This window comes from Bombina bombina, chromosome 4 (assembly GCF_027579735.1).
Source record: "Bombina bombina isolate aBomBom1 chromosome 4, aBomBom1.pri, whole genome shotgun sequence".
In the NCBI taxonomy this organism is placed as follows: Eukaryota; Metazoa; Chordata; class Amphibia; order Anura; family Bombinatoridae; genus Bombina; species Bombina bombina.
The window spans coordinates 1045989021-1046003686 of NC_069502.1; the positions used below are offsets into that span (position 1 = coordinate 1045989021).

Sequence of the window (14666 nt, forward strand, 5' to 3'; positions counted from 1 at the left end):
GCTACCTATTAGATGAACAAATTCACCTCAACATCACACAGGCACTGCTACATGAAAGAATTAAAAAATACAATAAGCCAATAAATACCTTTATTAGAATCATATGCACGATAGTACGAACCTGTATAGCCAAATATTGGAAGGTGGGTACACCCACCTGGCCAGAAATCAAAAATAAAATTCAACACACATATAACATGTATGAATGTGCAGCTTGGTCTTTAAACACAAAAGAAAAAAATGATGAAGTATGGTATTATTGGATACTTAGAGATGGCTTTAACTGGTCTACTTAGAAGGCTAGATAGGATTAAAAGGAGCAACATCTAGGGAATTGTGAAGCGTTATAGGAATCTAAGACAGGTAAGCCACATCCCGGCATCCGAACACTTATTTTATAACTGTTTCAGTTTGTTTTGGTTATTAGTAGAGAAAAGAAAATCATAAAAAATTGATGTGAGTTATCTTACGCTTTATTATGCAACAACAGAGACTACCCACTCAAATATGGACTTTCAGGGATTAATCAACACGGCAATGTAAAAGGGTGAAGAATACATAAGACGGAATATAGAGAGTTTATAGATGTATTAGCTGATGGCAATTGATAGTGACAATTATGTATGTTGTATTTGATAATGCCTGTAAACATATAACACTTGCTCTGTTGTTGCACGAATGAAAATTTTTCAATAAAAATGATTTAAACATAAATATGCTTTTCAATAAAAGATATGAAGAGAATGAAGCAAAAAAAGGATAATAAAAGTCAATTGGAAAGTGGTTTAAAATTTTCTTTCTAAATCATGAAAGAAAAAATTAAAGAAAATACAATTCCCAAAGCTAACAAATGAAATATTTACCCAAAAACCTTCTTCCTTTCTTCTGGAAGCACCAATGTCACTCCCAATGTAAACTCCTGTGGTCATCAAACAAAGTAGCAGGTATAGCCAGCGGGTATAATGTCAGGGAAAGGTCAGCAGGAGCAAGGTATTTAGATACCGATCATCAGATACATTGTATGCAGGAACTTGGCCAGAAGGAATGAAGATAAGACCATGAGCAAGAATAAAGCCAGGGAGCAGAGGTTACTATACAGTGAATAGCCAAGCATGTATAAGAGCCTTCTGTTGTTTCACGTATTAGCAATGTACTGTATATGTTCCAGCCAAGTGGTACTTCACACATGCCCCAAAGGAAGAGTTATTTGTCTGATAGGTGTCTGAGGTGATGCAGATCCCAGTGAGTAAAGCATCAGGTCCAGTGAAATTTGTAGGAACATAAGCACTCCAGGCACTGGTGCCTTTCAGGGGTATTTTATTATAACAGATATTTAACTGCTGCATACCTTGTAAAGGGACTTTTGTGATACTTTGTGATTTTACTGATTGTTGATATTCTTCTAAGCCTATATGGAGAATCTGAAATTGAGAATTTCCCTATTTAGGAACAGGAGTTTATCACATGATTTCAGTTTTCCAGACTGACTATCCTGTGCTTAAAGGGACATGAAACCTGAACTTTTTCTCTAACGATTCAGATAGAGCATGCAATTTTAAACAACTTTTCCAGTTTACTTCTATTATCTAATTTGCCTTGTTCTCTAGGAATCTTTTTTTTAAAGGGTACTTAGGTAGGAGTAGCAATGAACTACTGGGAGCTGGCTGCTTTTCATTGGCTCATCTAATTTGTTTGGATACCTCCTAGCAGAACATTGCTGGTCCTTCAACAAAGGATACCTAGAGAAGGAAGCAAATTTGTTAATAAAAGTACATTTGAAAGATAGTTAAAGGGACATTAAACATTTTGAGAAGGTAATATAAAATGATAAATTGTATATATAAATAAAATAAGTAGAGGTAATGTGTGAGAGGTTCTATTACTTTTGAAGAAGCTGAGGCGCATCAAGGTGAATAGTTACTTTATGTATAACGCTTAACTATATGTGTGAAAATGTTCCACATATACTTAGTGATAGAGATTTTGTAAATTAATTTGTTCTTTTGGGGATGGGCTGTACGGTACAGGTACTACAATTGGGATTGTGTCCCTATCTTTTATTTACCTTAGTTCTACTCAGGTTCTTTACTATATGGTACTGGGTTTATTACCCTACGCTCAGGGGTGGACTGAGACCAATCAGGGCCCCGGGCAAAAATTAGGAAGAGGCCCCCACTGTCTCACACTGACTGACACATTCAAATTAACATGGTAGCCTCTCTGCCCTGCACCCACCAGGCCCCCAGCCTCCAGGGCCTGGACCCCAATGTCAAGGGCAGGGCCCCCAACCTCCAGAGCCAGATCCCACACTCCATGGCCCTCACAGTCACAGACCCCTGACAGAACCCCCACAGTCTAGGGCCCCCTGAGCAACAAACCCCACATCCAGGCTCAAGGCCCCCACTCTGGGGCCAGGGCCCCCACTAAACCCGCACTTAACTGCTTAGTTACTGATAGGGTAGCTGTCAAACCCATCTTATGCAGCACACCAGGAGCCATGGAGATGCCATTTTTGGGGGCCCCCTACATGCTGGGCCCTCGGTCCAGGTCCTATTTGCCCAGCTGATCAGTCCGCCCCTGCCTACGCTAGTGAGCGTACCGCACGGTACTGGGTTTATTACCCTACGCTAGTGAGCGTACTACACGGTACTGGGTTTATTACCCTACGCTAGTGAGCGTACTACATGGTACTGGGTTTATTACCCTACGATAGTGAGTGTACTACACGGTACTGGGGTCAATACCCTACGCTAGTTATTTTTCTAACTGTGTGAAATATGTTCCACATTTATTCAGTGATACTTGACACTTTAGTTTAAATGTTTCCCTGCAATAGGCCTGTATGGGGCTGGGTGGTGCGGTACTGTGGGATCAGTGGGATTGTGTCCCTATCTTTGATCTACTTAATATACTTACATATTTCTTGCCCAGTCTCCTTGTGATATACAATTGGGTTTTATTACACCACATTTATCAGTGTCCACTACAGGAAACAATATACATCTATTTTATCGTAATTAATATTTTATGGTTGAGGGGTACCCTCATATTTTATTTCCTGTATTATTAAAAACTAATTTTTAAATATTTCTTTCTTGTGATGTTGTGTGTCGTTGCTTCCTTCACATTACATTAGTACCTAAGCGAGTGCTCTTTATAGTCTATCTTTTCTCTACATACATATAATATATAAATAAAACTCTGCAATATACTTTAATTATTTATTTTGTCCCCTTTTCCTGTAATTCCATTCTGAGAATTTTGTTCTTTTCAGTTTCTGTTAGAAATGAAAGCGCAGAACACTGTTATATTCCACACAGCCTTTGGCTGCACACTCTAGTGATCTATTTATAGCTGTCCCTAATTGGCCACCTTTAAAAATGCATGGTCTGTCTTTAGCATGAAAGAAACATTTTGGGTTTCATGGTCTGCTTAGGCTTCTTGAGGATAGGATCCTGGAATCTACTGTTAAAGCTGTATCATATTCTCACCAACATTATTGCTTTACTCTGTACTCTTTATTGCTGCCTGATATCCATCCTGATACATTTTAAAGGGACATGAAACACAATTTCTTTCTTTTACAATTCAGATAGATGATACATTTTTAAACAACTTTCCAATTTACTTCTGTTATCAATTTTGCTTCATTCTCTTATAATAAACAATATTTATATAGCACCTTTCTCCCAGTGGGACTCTAAGCACTTCTTCATTGCTCGCTCTCAGAATTAACCAAATTGGCAGCTGAATATTAATACTTGTTATTATTACCCAATTTAATAGTACTCATTTTATCGACCTCAGAAGGATGAAGGGCTGAGTCGGCCCTGCCGGGATTTGAACCTGTGACCTTGGATCGTTTAAACAGACTTTTTTTATAGTCAGGGCATTTACCAACTGAGCTACCTCACCAGCTTATTGAAAAAGCAGCAATGTACTGCTGGGAGCTATCTGGAAACATTTATAAGCCAATGAAAATGGGCATAGAATTTCAGCCACCAATCATTAGCCATCTCCAAACTCCTAAATCTATCTAGATATGCTTTTCAACAAATGATACAAAGAGAATGAAACAAATTAGATAATAGAAGTCAATTGGAAAGTTGTTTACAATTGTATGCTCTATCTGATTAATAAAAGAAAAACATTGGGTTTCATGTCCCTTTAAGCATAATTCAGGAGAACGCTAAATATAATCAATATAATAGTACTTTTTTAGGGAGTAAACACATTTTAATAAGCACTTCTATGTAAAGGGACACTCAAGTCAAAATTAAACTTTCATTATTCAGACAGAGCATGCAATTTTAAAGAACTTTCCAATTTACTTCCATTAACAAAATGTGCACAGTCTTTTTATATTTACACTTTTTGAGTCATCATTTTCTAATGAGCATGTGCAAGAATTCACAGAATATACGTATATTCATTTGTGATTGGCTGATGGCTGTCACATGATACAGGAGGAGTGAAAATAGACATAACTTTGAACTTTGTCTTTATTTGAAGTTCAGACTAGGGGGTAGATCTAACAAATGGCGGGCGGACATTGATACATTCTGACAGCATACACTGTAGGCATTTATCATTGCAGGGAGTGTCAATCATCCCGATTGTATCTGATCGGGATGATTGCAGTCCGCCACATCAGAGGTGGTGGACAGGTTAATGAGCAGCGGTCTTATGACCGCTGCTTCTTAAATCCTGATTTCGGCGAGCGAGAAGTCTCGCGCGGAATGAGCAGCATACGCTGCTTAATAAATTGGCCCCTAAGTGCTATTGCATTGTCTTTTTATCATGCATTTGTTGATTATGCAAATCGACTGTATTTACTTGTCCTTTAATTATAATTTTTGTGTGAATTTAACGTCCCTTTGAAAGGATCTAAAAAACAAACTTTTTCAGATAGAGCATGCGATTTTAAACAACTTTCTAATTTAATTCTATTATCAATTTGTCTTTGTACTCGTGGTATCTTTTGTTGAAAAGCAATGACATATGCCTAGGAGCTGTCGGTTTTTGGAGCACTATATGGCAGCAGTTTTGCAAGAATGTTATCCATTTGCAAGAGCACTATTTCCTGCTATGTATTGCTCCAGATGTCTACCTAGGTATCTCTTCAACACAGAATGTCATGGGAACTAAGCAAATTTGATAAAAGAAGTAAATTGGAAAGTTGTGGGGTTTTTTTTTGGTATACTCTGTCTGAATCACAAAAAAAATTTCCTCTTTAAACTCAATTAATTACTTATAAGAGATTGCTGCAGACTTTGGTTAAAAAAACAAAACAAAACAAAAAAAAAAACTCTTTCATTTGCGAAGGTAGATTCATGTATTTTATGCCATAATTGAAACAATAAGAAACTTGAATACTAACCAGTATGCATGTAAATATCACTATATTTTTTTCCAGCAAGCCCAGGCTTATACAGCAAAACTATGACTCCCATGTATGACCCTGTAAATGGTACTCCTGCCTCTGCTACAATTACATGGTTCACTGACAGTCCTCTGGCGGAGCAGAACTGCAACATTCTAGCGCTCAGTCAGCCAAATTCTTCTGCAGAAATAATTGCACAGATGTATCAATCACGTTCATTAATTGAAAAACCAAAACTTAATTCAGGGTAAGTCATTCCTCGATGGTTGTTTTATGCTGAAATATGTTTTAGAAATACAATTGACACCACATTTGAATATTTTGAATGACTAAATTGTAAATATTGGAAAACTAACTTTCACATTAACAGCTAGGCATTCTTAATCTGTACATAACTCTTGATCAGTAAGTATGTTAAAAATATTCTAAGGTAATTTAAAAAAGTAAACATTTAAAGGAATAGTCTAGTCAAAATTAAACTTTAAGGATTCAGATAGGGCATGAAATTTTAAACAACTTTCCAATTAACTTTTATCATTAAATTTGCTTTGTTCTTGTGGTATTCATAGTTGAAAGCTAAACCTAGATAGGCTCATATGCTAATGTCTAAGCCCTTGAAGGCCGCCTCTTAGTTCAGGGTGTTTTGCCAGTTTGCGTTAGTTCATGTATGCCATATAGATAACATTGTGCTCACGCAGGTGAAGTTACCTAGGAGTCAGCACTGATTGGCTAAAATGCATATCTGTCAAAAGAACTAAAATAAGGGGGCAGTCTGCAGAAGCTTAGATACAAGGTAATCACAGAGGTAAAAAGTATAATATAACCGTGTTGGTTATGCAAAACTGGGGAATGGGCAATAAAGGGATTATCTATGTATTTAAACAATAAAAAGATTTGGTGTAGACTATCCCTTTAATGACAAAAATATGGAATTTTATACAAGGGAATGAAGTTGGATGCATTGACACTATAAACTTGTAATTTATAGTGATGACTTCTAATGCAGAACATGATAATAATAGAAAAAGTGTAATAATTTATATCATTTTTAGACCACTTTTAAAGAGAGGATATGATACTACTCAAAATATGTATACACATACCAAGTATTTAGTACATGAAGTGAAAGCCTCCATTGTCTTGTCTAATGTATAAGGGCAGACAGTCGTTTTAAACTTTTGCCAAATGTATAATATGAATTGTAATGTTTGTAATTTATTTTTTGTAGATGGTTGGATTCCTCCAGATCTCTTATGGAACAAGACATACTAGAAGATGACCAACTTTTATTAAGATTTAAGTATTACTCCTTTTTTGATCTGAACCCAAAGGTAAAATAATATTTGATATATTACATTGTAGAAAGTAGACTAATTCTCATACATGAAAATAAAATGTATACTTACCTTACCTTATTCTCTTTCATGATTGTAAGAGTCCACAAGAATATCACATATAAGATTACACCCCAGTCTACTAGGAGGAGCAAAACGACCCCTACATACCAGAGCTTTAATCCCTCCCACTGTCCCAGAATCTCTCAGTCATATATATATGGCTCAATAAATGGAAGGAAACCGAAAAGATAAAGCTGGGCAATTTAAAGGGACATTCCGGTCAAATTTTAAATGCATTTAGATTAATTAAATCTTTGCATAAAAACATATTTGCAATATACATGTACTGGCAAAAATGCTTCTATTAAAAGTTGTGAAGCATAGCTAGATATTGTCAGTACACCAGCATTTTAAATACTGCAGCTGCTCAGAGCACCAGTGCTGCTTGTATTATGTCAGCAATTAACAAATAGAGTCATTACCAGATGGTACAAGCACATTAAGCTCTATGAGCAAGTTCTGTGTTTGAAGTGCTGGTGCACGGTGCATACTTAAATACACTTTTGAAACAGCTATAGCTTTTATTAGAAGACATTTTGCTAATACATTTATATTACAAAAATGCTTCTGTTTAAAACTGAAATGTATTTGTGTGGATTCCCGTTTTGGCTGGTATGTCCCTATAAATGCAAAACAAGTTCTGCCAGCAAATATATAGAAAAAAAGAGTGTGGTTTGCTGAGTTTCACTATCATGAAAAAATAAATTCATTAGATAAGCAGTCGGCTAGATTACGAGTTGTGCGTTAAGGTAAAAAAGCAGCGTTAAAAGGTCCTAACGCTGCTTTTTTTACGCCCGCTGCTATTACGAGTCTTGCAGGTATAGGTGTACCGCACACTTTTTTGGCCTTACCGCAAACCAACTTACGTCAATTTCATAAAGGCTTTTTTCTATGAGACTTCCATAGCGCCGGTATTACGAGTTTGCCTGTCCGGCCAAAAATTGAGCGGTACAGCCAATACCGTCAAGATCCATACCATAAACTGAAAGTCAGTAGTAATGGGTTTTACGCTGCACATCTGTAACATAAAACTAAAGTGCTAAAAAGTACACTAACACCCATAAACTACCTAACTCCCGCATCGCAAACACTAAAATAAAAATATTAACCCCTAATCTGCCACTCCGGACATCACCGCCACCTACATTATATTTATTAACCCCTAATCTGCTGCCCCCAACATTGCCGACACCTACATTATATTTCTTAACCCCTAATATGCCGCCCCCAACGTCGCCGCCGCCACTATTGTAAATTTATTAACCCTTTAAACCTAAGTCTAACCCTAGCACCCCCTAACTTAAATATAATTTAAATTAATCTAAATAAAATTAATATCATTAACTAAATTATTCCTATTTAAAACTAAATACCTATAAAATAAACCCTAAGCTAGCTACAATATAACTAATAGAACAAGCCACTGAGCTGTTGTTCGTTCCTGGTAGAGCGCTTCTATCTTTGTATGCAAATTATTATGACCCTGGGGAAGTCTCCCTATGGGTGATGGGGGAAACCAGACGTGGACTTCTTGCCCAGTGTGCTTAGAGGAATGTGGCTGCACCTCACTGACGAGGCCCATAGGAGGCCGAAACGATCGTCTGGGGTTGTCATGTTCCTTGTTCAGAGGAGAATTGCCTGGTATTTTGGGGCTGGACTGACCTTAATTGGCAGGATCAGACTGATATACTTCAGGAAAGTTTTCTTCTGTGAAAAGCACACTGGTCTAAAAGAGGCTGCTTCCGGGTGGTAAATCGCCATAGAACAAGCCACTGAGCTGTTGTTCGTTCCTGGTAGAGCGCTTCTATCTTTGTATGCAAATTATTATGACCCTGGGGAAGTCTCCCTATGGGTGATGGGGGAAACCAGACGTGGACTCCTTGCCCAGTGTGCTTAGAGGAATGTGGCTGCACCTCACTGACGAGGCCCATAGGAGGCCGAAACGATCGTCTGGGGTTGTCATGTTCCTTGTTCAAAGGAGAATTGCCTGGTATTTCGGGGCTGGACTGACCTTAATTGGCAGGATCAGACTTATATACTTCAGGAAAGTTTTCTTCTGTGAAAAGCACACTGGTCTAAAAGAGGCTGCTTCCGGGTGGTAAATCGCCATAGAACAAGCCACTGAGCTGTTGTTTGTTCCTGGTAGAGCGCTTCTATCTTTGTATGCAAATTATTATGACCCTGGGGAAGTCTCCCTATGGGTGATGGGGGAAACCAGACGTGGACTCCTTGCCCAGTGTGCTTAGAGGAATGTGGCTGCACCTCACTGACGAGGCCCATAGGAGGCCGAAATGATCGTCTGGGGTTGTCATGTTCCTTGTTCAGAGGAGAATTGCCTGGTATTTCGGGGCTGGACTGACCTTAATTGGCAGGATCAGACTGATATACTTCAGGAAAGTTTTCTTCTGTGAAAAGCACACTGGTCTAAAAGAGGCTGCTTCCGGGTGGTAAATCGCCATAGAACAAGCCACTGAGCTGTTGTTCGTTCCTGGTAGAGCGCTTCTATCTTTGTATGCAAATTATTATGACCCTGGGGAAGTCTCCCTATGGGTGATGGGGGAAACCAGACGTGGACTCCTTGCCCAGTGTGCTTAGAGGAATGTGGCTGCACCTCACTGACGAGGCCCATAGGAGGCCGAAACGATCGTCTGGGGTTGTCATGTTCCTTGTTCAGAGGAGAATTGCCTGGTATTTCGGGGCTGGACTGACCTTAATTGGCAGGATCAGACTGATATACTTCAGGAAAGTTTTCCTCTGTGAAAAGCACACTGGTCTAAAAGAGGCTGCTTCCGGGTGGTAAATCGCCATAGAACAAGCCACTGAGCTGTTGTTCGTTCCTGGTAGAGCGCTTCTATCTTTGTATGCAAATTATTATGACCCTGGGGAAGTCTCCCTATGGGTGATGGGGGAAACCAGACGTGGACTTCTTGCCCAGTGTGCTTAGAGGAATGTGGCTGCTCTTCACTGACCAGGCCCATAGGAGGCCGAAACGATCGTCTGGGGTTGTCATGTTCCTTGTTCAGAGGAGAATTGCCTGGTATTTCGGGGCTGGACTGACCTTAATTGGCAGGATCAGACTGATATACTTCAGGAAAGTTTTCTTCTGTGAAAAGCACACTGGTCTAAAAGAGGCTGCTTCCGGGTGGTAAATCACCATAGAACAAGCCACTGAGCTGTTGTTCGTTCCTGGTAGAGCGCTTCTATCTTTGTATGCAAATTATTATGACCCTGGGGAAGTCTCCCTATGGGTGATGGGGGAAACCAGACGTGGACTCCTTGCCCAGTGTGCTTAGAGGAATGTGGCTGCACCTCACTGACGAGGCCCATAGGAGGCCGAAACGATCGTCTGGGGTTGTCATGTTCCTTGTTCAGAGGAGAATTGCCTGGTATTTCGGGGCTGGACTGACCTTAATTGGCAGGATCAGACTGATATACTTCAGGAAATTTTTCTTCTGTGAAAAGCACACTGGTCTAAAAGAGGCTGCTTCCGGGTGGTAAATCGCCATAGAACAAGCCACTGAGCTGTTGTTCGTTCCTGGTAGAGCGCTTCTATCTTTGTATGCAAATTATTATGACCCTGGGGAAGTCTCCCTATGGGTGATGGGGGAAACCAGATGTGGACTCCTTGCCCAGTGTGCTTAGAGGAATGTGGCTGCACCTCACTGACGAGGCCCATAGGAGGCCGAAACAATCGTCTGGGGTTGTCATGTTCCTTGTTCAGAGGAGAATTGCCTGGTATTTCGGGGCTGGACTGACCTTAATTGGCAGGATCAGACTGATATACTTCAGGAAAGTTTTCTTCTGTGAAAAGCACACTGGTCTAAAAGAGGCTGCTTCCGGGTGGTAAATCGCCATAGAACAAGCCACGGAGCTGTTGTTCGTTCCTGGTAGAGCGCTTCTATTTTTGTATGTACATTGTATCTAGCTTAGGGTTTATTTTTATTTCACAGGCAAAAAATAAATACAAATTTACCTGTAAAATAAAACCTAACCTAAGTTACACTAACACCTAACACTACACTACAATTAAATAACTTACCTAAATTAAATACAATTAAATAAATTAAATACAATTAGCTAAATTACAAAAAAACTACTAAATTACAGAAAATAAAAAAACAAATTACAAGATAGTTAAACTAATTACACCTAATCTAATAGCCCTATCAAAATAATAAAATTAAAATTAAAAAAAAAACCCTAGCCTAAACTAAATTATCAATAGCCCTTAAAAGGGACTTCTGCCCATCTGGAGGACCACTTCTGCCCGTCTGGAGGACCACTTCTGCCGGCTTAGTTGAGGACATCTTGCCGCTTGAAGACTTCTCCCGGTAAGTGAATCTTCGGGGGTTAGTGTTAAGATTTTTTAATGGTGTATTGCGTGGGTTTTATTTTTAGGTTAGGGCTTTGGGCAGCAATAGAGCTAAATGCCCTTTTAAGGGCAATGCCCATCCAAATGCCCTTTTGAGGGCAATGGGGAGCTTAGGTTTTTTTAGTTAGGGTTTTATTTGGGGGGTTGGTTGTGTGGGTGAAGCAGCAGATTAGGGGTTAATAAGTATAATGTAGGTGGCGGCGATGTCGGGGGCAGCAGATTAGTGGTTAATAAGTATAATGTAGGTGTTGGCAATGTCGGGGGCGGCAGATTAGGGGTTAATAAGTGTAAGATTAGGGGTGTTTAGACTCGGGGTTCATGTTAGGGTGTTAGGTGTAAACATAAATGTAGTTTCCCCATAGGAATCGGGCTGCGTTACTGAGTTTTACGCTGCTTTTTGGCAGGTGTTAGACTTTTTCTCAGCCGGCTCTCCCCATTGATGTCTGTGGGGAAATCGTGCACGAGCATGTATAACTAGCTCAACGCTCACTTAAGCAGCGCTGGTATTGGAGTGCAGTGTGGAGCGCAATTTTGCTCTACGCTCACTTCTTGCCTGTTAACGCTGGGTTGATAAAAACCCGTAATACCAGTGCTGCAGGGAAGTGAGCGGTGAGAATAAACTGCAAGTTAGCACCGCACCCCTGTTACCGCAAAACTCGTAATCTAGGCGAGTATTTTTTATTTCATTCATAAGATTTTGAGAGTCTAAGATCTTCACATGTGGGTTCTTCTTCCCAAGCAGTGAAGTCCACAAGACCAGTCCACCATGTTTAGGGGGAAACAATACAGTTTAGGCAGACACTTCAAAGTGGTAAAGATTAGTGAAAGTGTGAAGCCTGGTGGATTATGGGAGAGTGGAAAGTATTAAAGCTCTGGTATACAGGGGTGTTTTTGCCTCCTCACAGTAGACTAGAGTCAAATTTTACATGTGATCATCCGGTGGACCCTAATGTTTTTAAATATTATATATAGTGTTCTGCTTGTCCCAAGCGGAACCAACCACTAATCCAATCAACAGCACTAGTTGAACATTTGAGTTGAGACTGTCATTTCTTTCATGTAATTAGCAAGAGTCCATGAGCTAGTGACGTATGGGATATACATTCCTACCAGGAGGGGCAAAGTTTCCCAAACCTCAAAATGAATATAAATACACCCCTCACCACACCCACAATTCAGTTTTACAAACTTTGCCTCCGATGGAGGTGGTGAAGTAAGTTTGTGCTAGATTCTACGTTGATATGTGCTCCGCAGCAAGTTGGAGCCCGGTTTTCCTCTCAGCGTGCAGTGAATGTCAGAGGGATGTGAGGAGAGTATTGCCTATTTGAATGCAGTGATCTCCTTCTACGGGGTCTATTTCATAGGTTCTCTGTTATCGGTCGTAGAGATTCATCTCTTACCTCCCTTTTCAGATCGACGATATACTCTTATATATACCATTACCTCTGCTGATTCTCGTTTCAGTACTGGTTTGGCTTTCTACAAACATGTAGATGAGTGTCCTGGGGTAAGTAAATCTTATTTTCTGTGACACTCTAAGCTATGGTTGGGCACTTTGTTTATAAAGTTCTAAATATATGTATTCAAACATTTATTTGCCTTGACTCAGAATGTTCAACTTTCCTTATTTTTCAGACAGTCAGTTTATATTTGGGATAATGCATTTGATTTATTCATTTTTTCTTACCTTCAAAAATTTGACTTTTTTTCCCTGTGGGCTGTTAGGCTCGCGGGGGCTGAAAATGCTTTATTTTATTGCGTCATTCTTGGCGCGGACTTTTTTGGCGCAAAAATTCTTTTCCGTTTCCGGCGTCATACGTGTCGCCGGAAGTTGCGTCATTTTTTGACGTTATTTTGCGCCAAAAATGTCGGCGTTCCGGATGTGGCGTCATTTTTGGCGCCAAAAGCATTTAGGCGCCAAATAATGTGGGCGTCTTATTTGGCGCTAAAAAATATGGGCGTCGCTTTTGTCTCCACATTATTTAAGTCTCATTTTTTATTGCTTCTGGTTGCTAGAAGCTTGTTCTTTGGCATTTTTTCCCATTCCTGAAACTGTCATTTAAGGAATTTGATCAATTTTGCTTTATATGTTGTTTTTTCTCTTACATATTGCAAGATGTCTCACGTTGCATCTGAGTCAGAAGATACTACAGGAAAATCGCTGTCTAGTGCTGGATCTACCAAAGCTAAGTGTATCTGCTGTAAACTTTTGGTAGCTATTCCTCCAGCTGTTGTTTGTATTGATTGTCATGACAAACTTGTTAATGCAGATAATATTTCCTTTAGTAAAGTACCATTGCCAGTTGCAGTTCCTTCAACATCTAAGGTGCAGAATGTTCCTGATAACATAAGAGATTTTGTTTCTGAATCCATAAAGAAGGCTATGTCTGTTATTTCTCCTTCTAGTAAACGTAAAAAATCTTTTAAAACTTCTCTCCCTACAGATGAATTTTTAAATGAACATCATCATTCTGATTCTGATGACTCTTCTGGTTCAGAGGATTCTGTCTCAGAGGTTGATGCTGATAAATCTTCATATTTATTTAAAATGGAATTTATTCGTTCTTTACTTAAAGAAGTTCTAATTGCTTTAGAAATAGAGGATTCTGGTCCTCTTGATACTAATTCTAAACGTTTGGATAAGGTATTTAAATCTCCTGTGGTTATTCCAGAAGTTTTTCCTGTTCCTAATGCTATTTCTGCAGTAATTTCCAAAGAATGGGATAAATTGGGTAATTCATTTACTCCTTCTAAACGTTTTAAGCAATTATATCCTGTGCCGTCTGACAGATTAGAATTTTGGGACAAAATCCCTAAAGTTGATGGGGCTATTTCTACCCTTGCTAAACGTACTACTATTCCTACGTCAGATGGTACTTCGTTTAAGGATCCTTTAGATAGGAAAATTGAATCCTTTCTAAGAAAAGCTTATCTGTGTTCAGGTAATCTTCTTAGACCTGCTATATCTTTGGCTGATGTTGCTGCAGCTTCAACTTTTTGGTTGGAAACTTTAGCGCAACAAGTAACACATCATGATTCTCATGATATTATTATTCTTCTTCAGCATGCTAATAATTTTATCTGTGATGCCATCTTTGATATTATCAGAGTTGATGTCAGGTTTATGTCTCTAGCTATTTTAGCTAGAAGAGCTTTATGGCTTAAGACTTGGAATGCTGATATGGCTTCTAAATCAACTCTACTTTCCATTTCTTTCCAGGGTAACAAATTATTTGGTTCTCAGTTGGATTCTATTATTTCAACTGTTACTGGTGGGAAAGGAACTTTTTTACCACAGGATAAAAAATCTAAAGGTAAAAACAGGGCTAATAATCGTTTTCGTTCCTTTCGTTTCAACAAAGAACAAAAGTCTGATCCTTCATCCTCAGGAGCAGTTTCAGTTTGGAAACCATCTCCAATCTGGAATAAATCCAAGCCAGCCAGAAAGGCAAAGCCTGCTTCTAAGTCCACATGAAGGTGCGGCCCTCATTCCAGCTCAGCTGGTAGGGGGCAG

General features: G+C 39.3%; 1 protein-coding gene across 2 annotated transcripts in view; it reads left to right on the plus strand.

Annotated features, from left to right (window-relative positions):
* FERMT1 (FERM domain containing kindlin 1) overlaps positions 1 to 14666 on the plus strand; it is a 144783-nt gene that overhangs the window by 77046 nt on the left and 53071 nt on the right. For both annotated transcript variants that reach the window (XM_053712175.1, XM_053712174.1), the window contains exons 5-6: positions 5417 to 5630; positions 6612 to 6714. In XM_053712175.1, the coding sequence (XP_053568150.1) occupies positions 5417 to 5630; positions 6612 to 6714 (317 nt within the window). The remainder of the gene's footprint in view (positions 1 to 5416; positions 5631 to 6611; positions 6715 to 14666) is intronic.